General features: G+C 44.2%; 1 protein-coding gene across 2 annotated transcripts in view; it reads left to right on the top strand.

The window, feature by feature from the left end:
- HMG20A (high mobility group 20A) overlaps nucleotides 1-12,628 on the top strand; it is a 71,218-nt gene extending 58,590 nt beyond the window's left edge. Inside the window, exons 7-10 of one of the 2 annotated variants that reach the window (XM_084641326.1) lie at nucleotides 1,782-1,857; nucleotides 2,794-3,009; nucleotides 3,634-3,778; nucleotides 9,241-12,628. In XM_084641326.1, coding sequence (XP_084497452.1) covers nucleotides 1,782-1,857; nucleotides 2,794-3,009; nucleotides 3,634-3,770 — 429 coding nt within the window. In that variant the 3' untranslated portion in view covers nucleotides 3,771-3,778; nucleotides 9,241-12,628. The remainder of the gene's footprint in view (nucleotides 1-1,781; nucleotides 1,858-2,793; nucleotides 3,010-3,633; nucleotides 3,779-9,240) is intronic. The other variant, XM_084641325.1, reaches the window with a different exon arrangement.
- Nucleotides 12,629-12,967: the final 339 nt, after the last annotated feature.

The raw sequence follows: 12,967 nt of genomic DNA, 5'->3' as shown, positions 1-12,967 counted from the left end.
TTGGTGAATAAACTGTTCACCAAAAAAATTTGCCTAGCTCCACCACACACATTATCAGCACTTAATAAATAATAATGACACCTCGATCAGCACAGTCCCTGCTGGACCCAAGTTGAGGAATTGGTTCAGCACTATTCAGTATTATAGTTTCTGTTCTCTTTTCACCTCCCTCCACATCCCTCTAGTAAAACGCCGAATCTGGGGATATAATAACTAGAAGCTTGAAATCTGTATGAACACTGTCTAGTTTGTTGCCACATCCTTTATATACTCATACGCAATCTCCCAAGGCGCAGTCACGTCATTATTACACACAATTAACTAATAGGTGAGGGTGCAGGTACATACCATCATTCTATCTAGCAGAAAAAGCAGTCCTTGGACCACAAAAGATGACCGTCAGCAAATATTGTTGCAAATAGTATTCAGCTTAGTGTTATCTCCCACTTGCCTTCTCTGCTCACAGACTTAGGATCTCTCGATGCTTCTATTCTGTGCCCAGGCAGGACAGTAAAACTTACTGGAGTCCTAATCTTGGAACTGTCAGCAGACAGCACTTCAAAGGTCAGGATTTTGTATGTTTTGCTTTGCTGCTCACCTGCCAACAGTGTATTGTTAAGAGAGCTAGGGGCAACCTCCAACATACACGCTTAATACCCCTAATGTACACCTGATTGACAACATTGTGCGTTTGAGGTGGTGGGATGGGAATTATCCCCCAGGTCATGGTTCCTGCAGTAGTCCTGATAACTCCTGTGCCCATAATCTGGGAGAAAACAATCAATGCCCTGTACAGTTGTGGATTTACGAACCTTGCCCTTGCAGAGCTTGGCTTTGCAGCATGCAAAGGGTAGAAACCTGAATGACTGAAGTCATTCCCTCAATGATGGAGATCTGCATGAGTTCCACTATAATCAGGAACCCGGAAGAGTGCCAGGGAGCAGATGTTTGTTTTTTAAAAAGCACACACAAACACCCTTCCCTTTTCCTCTCTCTCCCCCCAGAAAATGAAAAACAAGCCACCTCACCCTTGCTTGTCAAAAGCAATATTTCCCTTTGTCAATTTGCAAAAATTCTATACCATTGTGTCTGTCTATTTTCACCCATGGTAAAAAAACTGTCTGAATAATAGTTGCTTGGCAAAAATATGGCTCATTTAAAGTATTGTGTAGCTCCTGTATTTATTTCTGAGGCAGAATATGTCACCTCTGCACCTTCTGCAATCCCTAACAGACACAAACAAGGAACTGTGAGACCCATTGCAAGGTTCTCCCTTTTCTATTCTCAGCTCCTTTCCCTGTTCTCTAACTAGCGGCTGGGTATCTTGGCACTGATGGTCAAAAACAGAGCTGTGAAACTTACCATAACTATCATCTACTTTATCTGCCATCTTGTCTTACTGTAGAGGCTTGTTCTGAAGTATGGTAATTTGGAGAGGTGGATGAATTCACAAGAATAGCTATGAAAGTATTGAAGCCTTGTGTAATGTGCAGTTTCATTAAGGCAAAACAATTAGGTGGCAGGTTATATGAAATATCTGAACCATGTGATCTATATTTGTCAAACACCCACGTCCCTTATACCTCTCAAATGCCTTTCTAGGGATGGGAGTCCCTGTCATCTCCAGTTCAGTGCTTGATTTGACCAATAGCTTCTTTAGAGAAAGGGGCTTCCTGGAATCATCTCCATCCTTCTTCTTGTTTTCTTGATAGATCTGTCACTTCTTTTATTAGCAGTTGAGAATTATCAGTATTTAACTGTATGTCACTTTCTATCTGCAGAAAGAAGCAGACACAAAGGAGAGGTCTGTTTTTGATATCCCAATCTTCACAGAAGAGTTCCTGAATCACAGCAAAGGTGAATTAAACTCATGCAGTGTTTTCACCAGCCCTGCCACAGGGATGTCAGCCTGGCTGAGATGGGAGAAAGTGCTTTACATAAAGAGTGAAGTCAGGTGGCTCAGTGTGTTAGTAAGGTTACAGTATCTCTCAGGACTATAATGGATGAGCAGACAGCTACTCCAGGCCTTCCCTCTTCCAACAGGATTCTCTGTGGAGAATGGTGCTGGTGTACAAGCTGTAGGCAAGCTCATATAGATGCTATTTCCCCAGTCTTTCCTAGTTGCAGTTGCTGTTAGAATGAGGAAATATTTGAAATTGTTGAGCAGATAATGTGGGCTAGTTAGCAACATTTTAATTTGTAGCCACAGAAGTTAGACAAGAGAAAGTCTCTTTGGGCCAACTAGTCTATGACCCCAGCTAAAATTGTTCTACAATATATTCTCCATTGCTGTAGGGTTTGATTTTATATTAATAGATTCATATGTCTCAAGTGATGGGGTTTCTGCTAGTTCCCTTGGGAGATTATTCCATACTCTAATAGCTGTCACCTTCAGGCACCTAAAATGTACACCCTGCTAATACTTGTAGTCAGTTGCTGGTCTCTAGCCCCGTTGCCACTATATTGCTGATCTATAGTGTGCTGAAAGTATTCAGAGTAGTTCTTTCAATCTTCCTTCCTCAATCAATCCCTCTATTAATTTTTGTTCCTCTGCTCTGAACTCACTCTAATTTGTCAATATCTCTGGTATTAAATTGAATTCAGAATTGACTTCAGAATTCTAGGCATTATCAACTCGCTGTTCTGTGGTGTCATGCTTCTTCATATGTAGCCCAAAATAGCACTGGTTTTTTAATCATCCTCCGCTGAGTGGACATCCCTGAACATTTTGCTTCATCATCCACAGGACTACTTTCTATAGTTATTTCATACCTTTTTTGGGTGTGTTCACAGCACGGGAAGCAGAGCTGCGCCAGCTGCGTAAATCCAACATGGAGTTTGAGGAGAGGAATGCTGCCCTGCAGAAGCACGTGGAGAGTATGCGCACTGCTGTGGAGAAGTTGGAGGTGGATGTGATCCAGGAGCGCAGCCGGAACACAGTGCTGCAGCAGCATCTGGAGACCTTACGGCAAGCACTCACCAGCAGCTTTGCAGGAGTGCCACTACCAGGTAATCCCCATTTCTTTATGGGGCTTCTCTACCACTGCTTAAGTCCAACTTCTCTTTTAGTTGTATGTCACTGGTTCCTGTGAATTTACTTTCCGTGGCCTGGTTTAGTAATTCTAGGCTGCAGGTCTGTTTTTAAACTTTTAAACTGTGCTGCAAGTTAGAGCCTGACAGTGGATGCAGGATGAGGGCTAGAGTTAATGGCACTGTCTCCCAGTTTTGTAACTTTTTAATATAATTACTCTCTGCAATTGGGGTTTTTTTCTTCTCTTTTTTGTGGGAGGAGGCTGTTAGTCCCAGAGGGTCTTTTACAGGTGCAGACAAAGAGAACAGTACTGCTGTGTACCCTTGCCATATGATCACTTTGGCCCTGATCCTCACAGTTATTTAGGCTCCTAAATTCCACTGAAATCAATGGACGTTAGGCACCTAAATACCTTTGAGGATCTGGGCTTTTGTTGCTTAAGATTTATGCTTTATTTCAGTTACATTTCTTTTGGGTCTAACTGTGTGCAATATGGTTTTGCCTTTATGCGAACCGTCCTTAGAACGGTAATGTTTGATACTGGTGTAGTTATCTAAATATTCTGTGGCTTTTTTTTTTTGCTTGCACTATATTTACTGTAGGCAGTGGGGAGACCCCCACAATGGACACCATTGACTCATACATGAACAGACTGCACAGTATTATTCTGGCTAACCCACAGGAGAATGAGAATCTCATAGCCACGGTCCGAGAGGTTGTCAACCGGCTTGATCGCTAGTGACTTGGGTAAGCACCCCCTTGCTCAGACTGGTTTGCTTACCAGCACCTACACCACATCCTCTGCACCAAGCCTGGAAATAAATGAGGGGAAATTTTCAAAGGCACAAAGAGCAGTGAGATGCTCAACCATTTTCAATGGAAGTTGGGTGTTTTTACTCCCATTCATGGCTTTGAAAAGCTCCCTGATTTCTAAGGGAGACTTAAGTGCTTGGTATATCGCAGGATTGTTCGACATCTTGGTTGATGTATCAGATGAATAAGACTGCTAAAGTCTGGAGTAGAACAGAAAAGGAGGAACATTCCTTTGCATGCATGATGTACTGACTAAAGATACTGTGGTAGATGATAATGGTGAAGAAGATTTCTCTGTCGAGCATGATGAATCTGAAGAATTCTGCAGTAAGTGTTTGCTAGTTTTGGTAGTCATTGAGAAATCCTGTTATCAGCAAAGGGCTGTTCACCAACTAATCCCAATTCCTAAAGTTAAAACAGCTTCCAGTTTTGCTATGGACACTTAGCAAGTCTGTAGCACGCAGAAATTGTCAAATTGGTTACATGTTGTGTTCTTTTGGACCTCCAGGTATACAGATAACTTAAGCAAGATATAACTGGGTCAGGCCACTCATAGCATTTACTGAGGTTTAATGATCCAATACATCTTTATCATATGCATTTAGTATTTCAGAGATCACGATTCTGCAAATTTTGCTTTGCTGCTCACCATCTAGAAAAGCCTTAATAAGAGACTTGATGAATAGCAAGCAAACAAAACTACCCAGCCTTTGCACTATAATACACCTCCCCATGCTATATACAGATTACCATACTTTGTGGGGCAACAACAGGATTATAATGTTGCAATTTGGATCTGAATATCCTGGGCTTGAATCTTTTACCTGCTTTTGTTGCTGTAAGTACGCAGGCCTGGATTTTTTTGGAATATGTACAGTACATCCCAGCATATTCTGCGCTATGAATGGCATGTATAAATGCAACTAAAATTCTGACTTAATGTGTTATGAAATGGGGTTCATCTGCAAATATAAAGGCAGGAGTCTTCATCCTTCCTGGTCGTGACCTTTTGTGATATTGCACAGTGCAATTAATTACATGTTCCCCATTACAGAGTGGCTTAAGCTAAAAGCTCATTGTCCTTCCAGTGGGTAGCCAGATGGAACGGACTGTAGTTCTAAGAGATGACTGAGCTCCCAGCAGAATAAAGAAATGGCATTACTGCTTCTATTTATGAAAGGGAACAGCTTGTGGATCTAGGTCTGGGATTTTCAGTAGCTCATCAGCCTTCTAATTTTCACACAGTGTTTTCAATTAGCACTCTTGTTGGCTCAACAGAAAAAGAGAATTGGGGATTGGAGGGGGATGAGAGAACTTGTGACAAAATGGAATAACTGGTAAAGTGGTCTCCCATCAGTCAGGTGTTGGAAGGGCACCCCAGTCCTTGAGACAGATGTTTTCTCTTTAAAGCACCATAACCTATCTCAAGGTTACTCAAATCTAGGCAGTTTCTGCTGGATGCTTTGGGTCCCAGCTGTCATGGGAAGCCTCAGAGGATTCTTATTTTCTAGGAGTCACTGGCATTTTCTGTGGTTTCGAGATGTAAATATTTTGTTCTTGGAAAAACTGGATTCAGCTTTGAGCTGTTTGGAAAAAATGATTTTGCTCCAGAATTCCTCCTTCCCAATTATGGTTAAAAAGACAATCCATCCCTACAAAAATAGTAGATAAGGCAATTAAAAAAATGTAATTAATAATGGCCTGGCTTCATTATACAAATGTGTACAGACAACTGGGCCTGATGTTCCAAGCCCTCATGATACAATTAATTATCCTGACATGCACTTGGTACTGTCACATCCAGTGACAGGAGCTTATGAGGGAAGCTGGGGGCAGGGGATGGGTGTTTGTGTAAGTGGGTTCACGCTTAAGAGAGGATAGGACTTGTAAACAAAAGTAAGAACCTTAAAATAGGAGAAGGTGAGAGAACTTAGTAAGAGTCTACCATTGGTAGATTGTCAGCACCATCTTCCCTTTGTTAGTCTGAATTTACAGTATAAGTATTCTCTTAAAAGAATGTGTATCAGCCAGATAGATTGCTAGGTGCTCAGAGGCATATTTAAAAATAAAACTGATGATCAGAAACCTATTTGCTTTTACAATTATGGTATTCTTCAAAAATACGGTACTCAAAGAGCTAAGCTGATTTCGAATAGCTAAAGTACCTAACAAATGGCTGTATTACACAGCACTGAAGAACAGAAACACCAAACAGAATACTAAAATATAGAGGTACACTTTATGTATATAGAAATATCATTGTAATGCCCCCTATCCACCCAGTTACCTCCTTTAGCTCTCATCTCCTTGTGGCTTTTGATGGACAGGCCTGGGTTCTTCTGGATCCTGCCTCCCACTCAGTAGGGTGTAACTTATTTATTTTCTTCCAATATGAATGTATTTGGAGGTGCCTCCATCCCACCCCACGTAGCCCCCGCCTCTTCCTGGCAGGATGATCAGGGAAGCTTGGGAGGAAAATTCTAACCACAGGGTAACCTCCACTTACTTGCCAGATAGTTGCAGACTCCCAAGAAATCACACACACACACACACACACACACACATATATACATACAGTATATTCAACACAGTAATTATATTAAACAGGAGATAAGTATAACATAACAGGGTAGAACACTATTCTCAGGGACACTTGTGCCCACCCTGATAATACCCATGAATTCCCCCAGTCACGTGACCTGATATAGCAAATGTAAAAATCAGCATCCTGTTGGTATGCGTACTTTGTAGGGGCCCTTGGTGACTTGTGACCACAATATCTTCTGTGCAACAGTTAGCAACTTGGCTGACTGGGTTCAGTATAGCCCCAAAGACTCACAAGTGGGTTAAGTTGGTATGTCCCTCCACAGGTTTAATAGACATTAGGTAATAAAATCCCCAACTCTTACCCACTGGCTTGAGGGCACAGCTCAAGGAGTAGGAGGATCTCCTAAACAATCTCTCTGACTAGCTAACTAAAGGATGGTGCCCTCACAACTCTGCGAATGATCCTCAGGTTCAGAGATGACTCTGGACTCCTCAATTACTGCAGAAGGGCTGATGATTGCTGCTATCAAGCGTCCTCTTTATGCAGGAGTCAGGCTGCTTCTGGACTCAGGATTTCCCCTTTGCAAAGGGGTGCAGGGCTCAAGGTGCAGGTTACAAAGCTATACTAAAAATCCAGACTTTTTAGTCTCCTACCCTAGTGCTCAGATGCACTCTCAGCCGGCGCCAGCCCTGGACTAGCAGCCAGACCAGTGGTGGTGCCATGTGGTGACTGATTTTCCCTGGGGAGCTAAAGGGCTTAACTCAGCTTGGCTGAGGGGAATTTTCCCAACAAAACTCTACAAACTGGGAGTCACCTTGGAGAGGGAAAGGCCCAAACTGAGGGATGTTGCTTCCAGATCCCCAGAGGTCAATTCTTGGGGGAACCCTGCATGCATGCCTGAGACTCACCAGAACCCCACACAGCCAGTCCTGTTCAAGGGATGGCAGCTCACTCCCTGTTGGTAAGGCTAACTCAGCTTCCTGGGCCAATCATTTCACTCTGCCCCCTCCTCCAAGCAGACCGCATACTATCTTCCCCCAAGCCAACTGGGCTCCTGGCATTCTACATAGTTAAGACCTTACCAAATTCATGGTCCATTTTGGTCAATTTTATGGTCATAGGATTTTAAAAATCATAAATTTCATGATTTCAGATATTTTTATCTCAAATTTCAGTGTTGTAGCTGTCGGGCTCCTGACCCAAAAGGGGGTTGTAGGGGGGTTGCAAGGTTATTGTAGGGCAGTTTCGGTACTGCCACCCTTACTTCTGTGCTGCTGGCTGCGGCGCTGCCTTCAGAGCTGGGAAGCCAGAGAGCGGCGGCTGCTGGCTGGGAGCCCAGTTCTGAAGGCCGCACCGCTGCCAGCAGCAGCACAGAAGTAAGGGTGGCATGGTATGGTATTGTCACCCTTACTTCTGTGCTGCTGCCTTCAGAGCTGAGTCCTTGGCCAGCAACAGCTGCTCTCCAGCCACCCAGCTCTGAAGGCAGCGCAGAAGTAAGAAGAAAAGGAGTACTTGTGGCACCTTAGAGACTAACCAATTTATTTGAGCATGAGCTTTCGTGAGCTACAGCTCACTTCATCGGATGCATACCGTGGAAACTGCAGCAGACTTTATATACACACAGAGAATATGAAACAATACCTCCTCCCACCCCACTGTCCTGCTGGTAATAGCTTATCTAAAGTGATCATCAGGTTGGGCCATTTGGCCCAACTTGATTATCATGCACATTGTGTAAAGAGTTGTCACTTTGGATGGGCTATCACCAGCAGGAGAGTGAATTTGTGTGGGGGGGTGGAGGGTGAGAAAACCTGGATTTGTGCTGGAAATGGCCCAACCTGATGATCACTTTAGATAAGCTATTACCAGCAGGACAGTGGGGTGGGAGGAGGTATTGTTTCATATTCTCTGTGTGTATATAAAGTCTGCTGCAGTTTCCACGGTATGCATCCGATGAAGTGAGCTGTAGCTCACGAAAGCTCATGCTCAAATAAATTGGTTAGTCTCTAAGGTGCCACAAGTACTCCTTTTCTTTTTGCGAATGCAGACTAACACGGCTGTTACTCTGAAGCAGAAGTAAGAGTGGCAATACCACGATCACGCCCTACAATACCCTTCTAACACCCCACCACCCCCATGGTCCCCTTTTGGATCAGGGCCCTCAGTTTGAGAAACGCTGGTCTTCCGCATGAAATCTCTATAGTATAGGGTAAAAGTACACAAAATATCAGATTTCATGGTCAGTGACATGTTTTTCATGGCCATGAATTTGTAGGGCCCTATGCATAGTGGCTCTCCTCTCTCCCTCTTGGTTGCCTTGCCGACTCTGAGTCTGCCTCGGCTCCCCTTTCCTCCCAGGCACAGTGTGCCACTACCAGAGTTACAGGCACACAGAACCCCAGGAGCCTAGGGAGTTACATTGTATGATTATTATTATTAATGTTTATTACAGTAGTGCCTAGGGACCAACTAAGAATGGGGCCCTTAGTGTGGGCATTGTACAGACACAGAGCAGTAGACAGTCTGTGCCCCAAAGATATGTACATATATGGGGAAAATAGTTTATTTCAAAACAATTGTTTGGGCTGAAACACAGATTCAGAGGTGATTTTCAGAGGTAACTCTGAGCTGACTCCCTGATAACTCTTATAAAGAATCATATTCTGGTTTCCCAGTGGAAAGTTGTCCAAGCCACTTGATAAGCTTCTTTCTCTGTAGGCTTGCCAGCTATCGAGTGTACTTTAATATGGTCCCTTCAAATTAACCCTCCAAAAATCTCTTCACAACGTCCTGTTTATTTTGACAGACTGGTCTAAACATCTAACATTTGTTTCTGTTTCATCTGCAGGTCTCCTGGCCCAGGGGTGTCTTACAAAAGTGATTCAGCCAGTGAGGAATGAAAAGCCATGATGGAAACAGACTGGAGGTGGGAGGCAAGACTTCAGGATCTGTCCTGGTCCCTGCCTAAGCAGCTTGCCTATGGGGCAAACTATTTAATGAATTAAAAGCTCCTATGAAGCCACAGGCACCAGCCACTAAACATTTGAACTGTCCTCCGTGTAAAGCTTTCAGAGCATGTAACTACCGTACAATCATCAGTTTTCCATCATTTTAGCTGGATGGGGGGATACCCACACACTCTGTGGACTGGACAAGTATGGAGGTGAATCTACTTCCAATCTGTGTAGTGGAGGCAGCCTTTGTGTTATGGTAATAGAACTTTGAAATGTTATGTTGCTTTGTATCTCTTCATCCTTTCTGTGGGGTTTCCTTCTCCCCTTCCAATTCTCCTTTTGTCCTTTTCCTGTTAACTGATGTTCGCTGCACTGTATAGCAACACCTGGATTCTTTGCTATGACAGATACAGCCTTCCTTACTGCACCATCCTGCCCCGCCTGTCGTGTCTTCAATGCAAGCTTCTCTTTTATGTGCTAGGCTACATCTCGTACAACATGAGGTTCCTTCCTGTTGGTATTGGCTGTGGCTGGCGCTTCATGACTGTGCGACCCTGAGGGAAGGGCTCTCTCTTTTCCCCCTCCCAGCTACTCTTTCCAAGCATCTCTGCTGCATGAGTGTCCTGCTTCTCAGCAAGACTCCACTGTTCCTATCTATTGAAAATGGCTGGTGCAGCATTTTACTGCTGAAAAGGTCAGCGGTAATCAAGAGAGAAAGTGAAAGGCTGGCTTCTCTCAGCCAGCAGGAAAAGTGCAAAACTATATTTTAGACTAAAATAAAACATGTCGCTTTTCTGTCCTCTGATATGTTGCTTTGTCTAATATGATGTGAGCTGCAGCCTGCTTGAGCGAATGATATTCTGTTCCAAGTCATCTCTCCACCACAAAGAGAAACAGGCAGGGGAATTCCATTTCCCTCTGTCCATCTGCTGTTGTAGCACTAAGGAACCATTTTTATAAAAGGGGCCTGCAATGAAGTGTAACAGCAGAGAGCAGCTTTAGCAAAGGTGAGCAAATTGTGGCACACAGAATTCCGTAGTGCAGCTCACGGCTACCCTCACCTTTAATACAAAAGTGCATCTTCTGGAGACTACCGCTTCCTGCATGGGATGTTCCTGCTTGATTTGAATGGCCTTTTATTCATGGCAAGTGTCTTTTTGCGTGCTGAGATCTATAGTTTCTTTGAGTTGCACCTCACCTGCTTGTCAGAGATGAAGACATCTACTGTCTGCATTGTCTTATGCAAATTATTTGCAGCCCTTGGGGTCCTGTCAAATTATTAGTTCAGGCTTTAGTTGAGAACTTCTTGAATACCCTTGGGCTTTATTATGATGGTTCAACCATGCTCTCTGTTCTACATGCCACCTTCCTATTCTTCCTTCAGAAAATCTTGGGACTTTTCCTGTCATGAACTGGGAATGCTTTTATTACCTTGCCATGCTGATGCAAGCAAGAACAGTTTCACGAATCTGCAATGTAAGCATCTGCCCAATTTTATATTTGAAGATTAAAAAGTAGTTCTTCCTTTTCCACTCTTTAGTGCACGCTGCACAGATTTCACACTTGCTTGAAGCCACCTCCAAGTCAATGCCTTCTGTGACAGGGGCTCACTCACCCCTTGCCTTGCAGCTGCTACCTTCACTGCTGCCAAACAGCAAGGAGTGTAAGCTCGAGTCTTCCTTCACGGAGGGACTCGTTTTTGTCTTCTCTCTCATCATTTTTCAAGACTTCACTCACAAGAGCTGCAACTTGGGGCACTGACTTTCTTTTTCCTTAACATAGGCAAGACCTAAGTTCCCTGTAAGCTGCGCAGCCTCAAAGCATCCTATTTAGCGCTGCGCAGGCGCTCGGAGAACCCTCCCGGAGACCTGCCGCAGCCGGGGCGGCCCAACCGCAGCCAGATCGGGCCCAGGCATGACCGTGGCAGTGCAGCTTGGCCCGGACCCAGGAGTGGCACAGATCTGCTGGGGCCGGGGGAGGGGCACCTATCCTGCAGCCCCAGCCCCAGAGTTGCCATGGCAGGGAGAGGTACCTCTCCCCCTCAGCCCAGGTGCTGCTGCAGGGAGAGAGAGCTGGGAGGAGTCCTCTCTCCCCACTGTAGCCCTGGAGCACCCTCCTGCACCCCAAACCCATCATCCCCGCCCCACCCCAGAGCCCGCACCCCCAGCCAGAGCCCTCACATGCCTGCACCCCAATCCTATGCCCTAGCCCTGAGCCTCCTCCCATATGCCAAACCCCTCAGTCCCAACCCCACCACGTGAATTTTGTTAGGTGCACCAATATGAAAGTGATGTGTGTTACATCACCTCCATATTGGTGCACGTAACAAAATTCCACACATGGGTGGGAAAATCAGAGGGAACACTGGGCAAGACCAGGTGATGTTAGCATGAACTAGTTCTGAGTTCTGTAGTGAAGAAGGGGTTGTGGGAGGACATCCTGTAGATAAATAGCATCTCAAGAAAAAGCACCTCCGTCTCACACCATTTAGTAATAGTGGCAATTGACTGCTGTATTGAAGTGGGAGTAGCCTAAGTGCAGTCCACAGCCAAAACCTGGGCCCACAGAGTTCTAACAAATCAGTCAATGGTAACTCTTATCTTTAATACAGAGATACACTCCATGGAGACTTAAGGTCTCAGCATGTGATGCGAGGGCTTGATCCACTTTGGGTCCATATTTAAGGTGTGGATGGCTGCAAGCTGCCCTGTCTTACACAAATCAGATGTAGCCATCAGCTCCTGGCACATTGCCAATCTATCTCTGTGTTGGGCAAAGCATGCCTGTTCCTGGATGGGAGAGTCAAGCGGGTACTTACCGTTAGCTGCATGCTGACTGACAAATCTTTCCCTTTTCCCCAACATAGAGGAAGAGAGATGTGATGACATGACCCGTTTTGAAGCAGCTGGGATGGGGGAGGGGGGGTATGGTTTGAGTTCTTGCTCTCCAACAATATTATAGATGATGTTTTGTCTCATTAAGAAGCTTCAAATCTGCACTGATTTACCCAGTGAAAAATGAATTTTGTCTTTTCAGTGTTTTTCATGAGTGTCACTTCAGTTTACATTTTTCAGTGTGTTGGCTGACAAAAAAAATTAAGTGGGTGGTGAGGGGAGGAGCAGGGTCAGACATTTTCTTTGCTCTGAGAAATGTTAACAAAAACATATTAAAATGGAGTCCATTTTCTGGATTAATGTGTTTGGAATTGTTGAAATGCCAAGTTTTCTGTACAAGTGTTTTTGCAATTAAACTTTTAGACTTTCTTTGTTTAAGAAGATGATATGCTTGCTTGACATTTGCTTCATTAAAACTGTTCAACATTGAATCCATTCTGATTGAATTTTAACTGCATGTTAATGAGAGAAATCTTACCACCATTGCCTTCTTGTCTGAGAGACTTTGTCAACTCCACATTAGTCACCAAAACTCGTAAGCAGTCCATATTGGCAACAGGTTCATTTCCTCAGTTGCTCATTTGAATGGTGGGTTCACAGTTTGAGGAGTCTGTATTTTAGAATGCCATGCTGGGCTGTAATTTGGTTTTCTATGAAAATGATGCTCAGAGCAGAGTGGGGGAGAATGCTCAGTCTTTACCCTGTTTGTCAGACAATCATAGAACTA

The sequence above is a fragment of the Lepidochelys olivacea genome (assembly GCF_965140295.1).
Source record: "Lepidochelys olivacea isolate rLepOli2 genome assembly, chromosome: 10".
NCBI classification, from domain to species: domain Eukaryota; kingdom Metazoa; phylum Chordata; order Testudines; family Cheloniidae; genus Lepidochelys; species Lepidochelys olivacea.
Note: the sequence above shows the minus strand (reverse complement) of the source record. Positions and strands in the feature narration are given on the sequence as shown.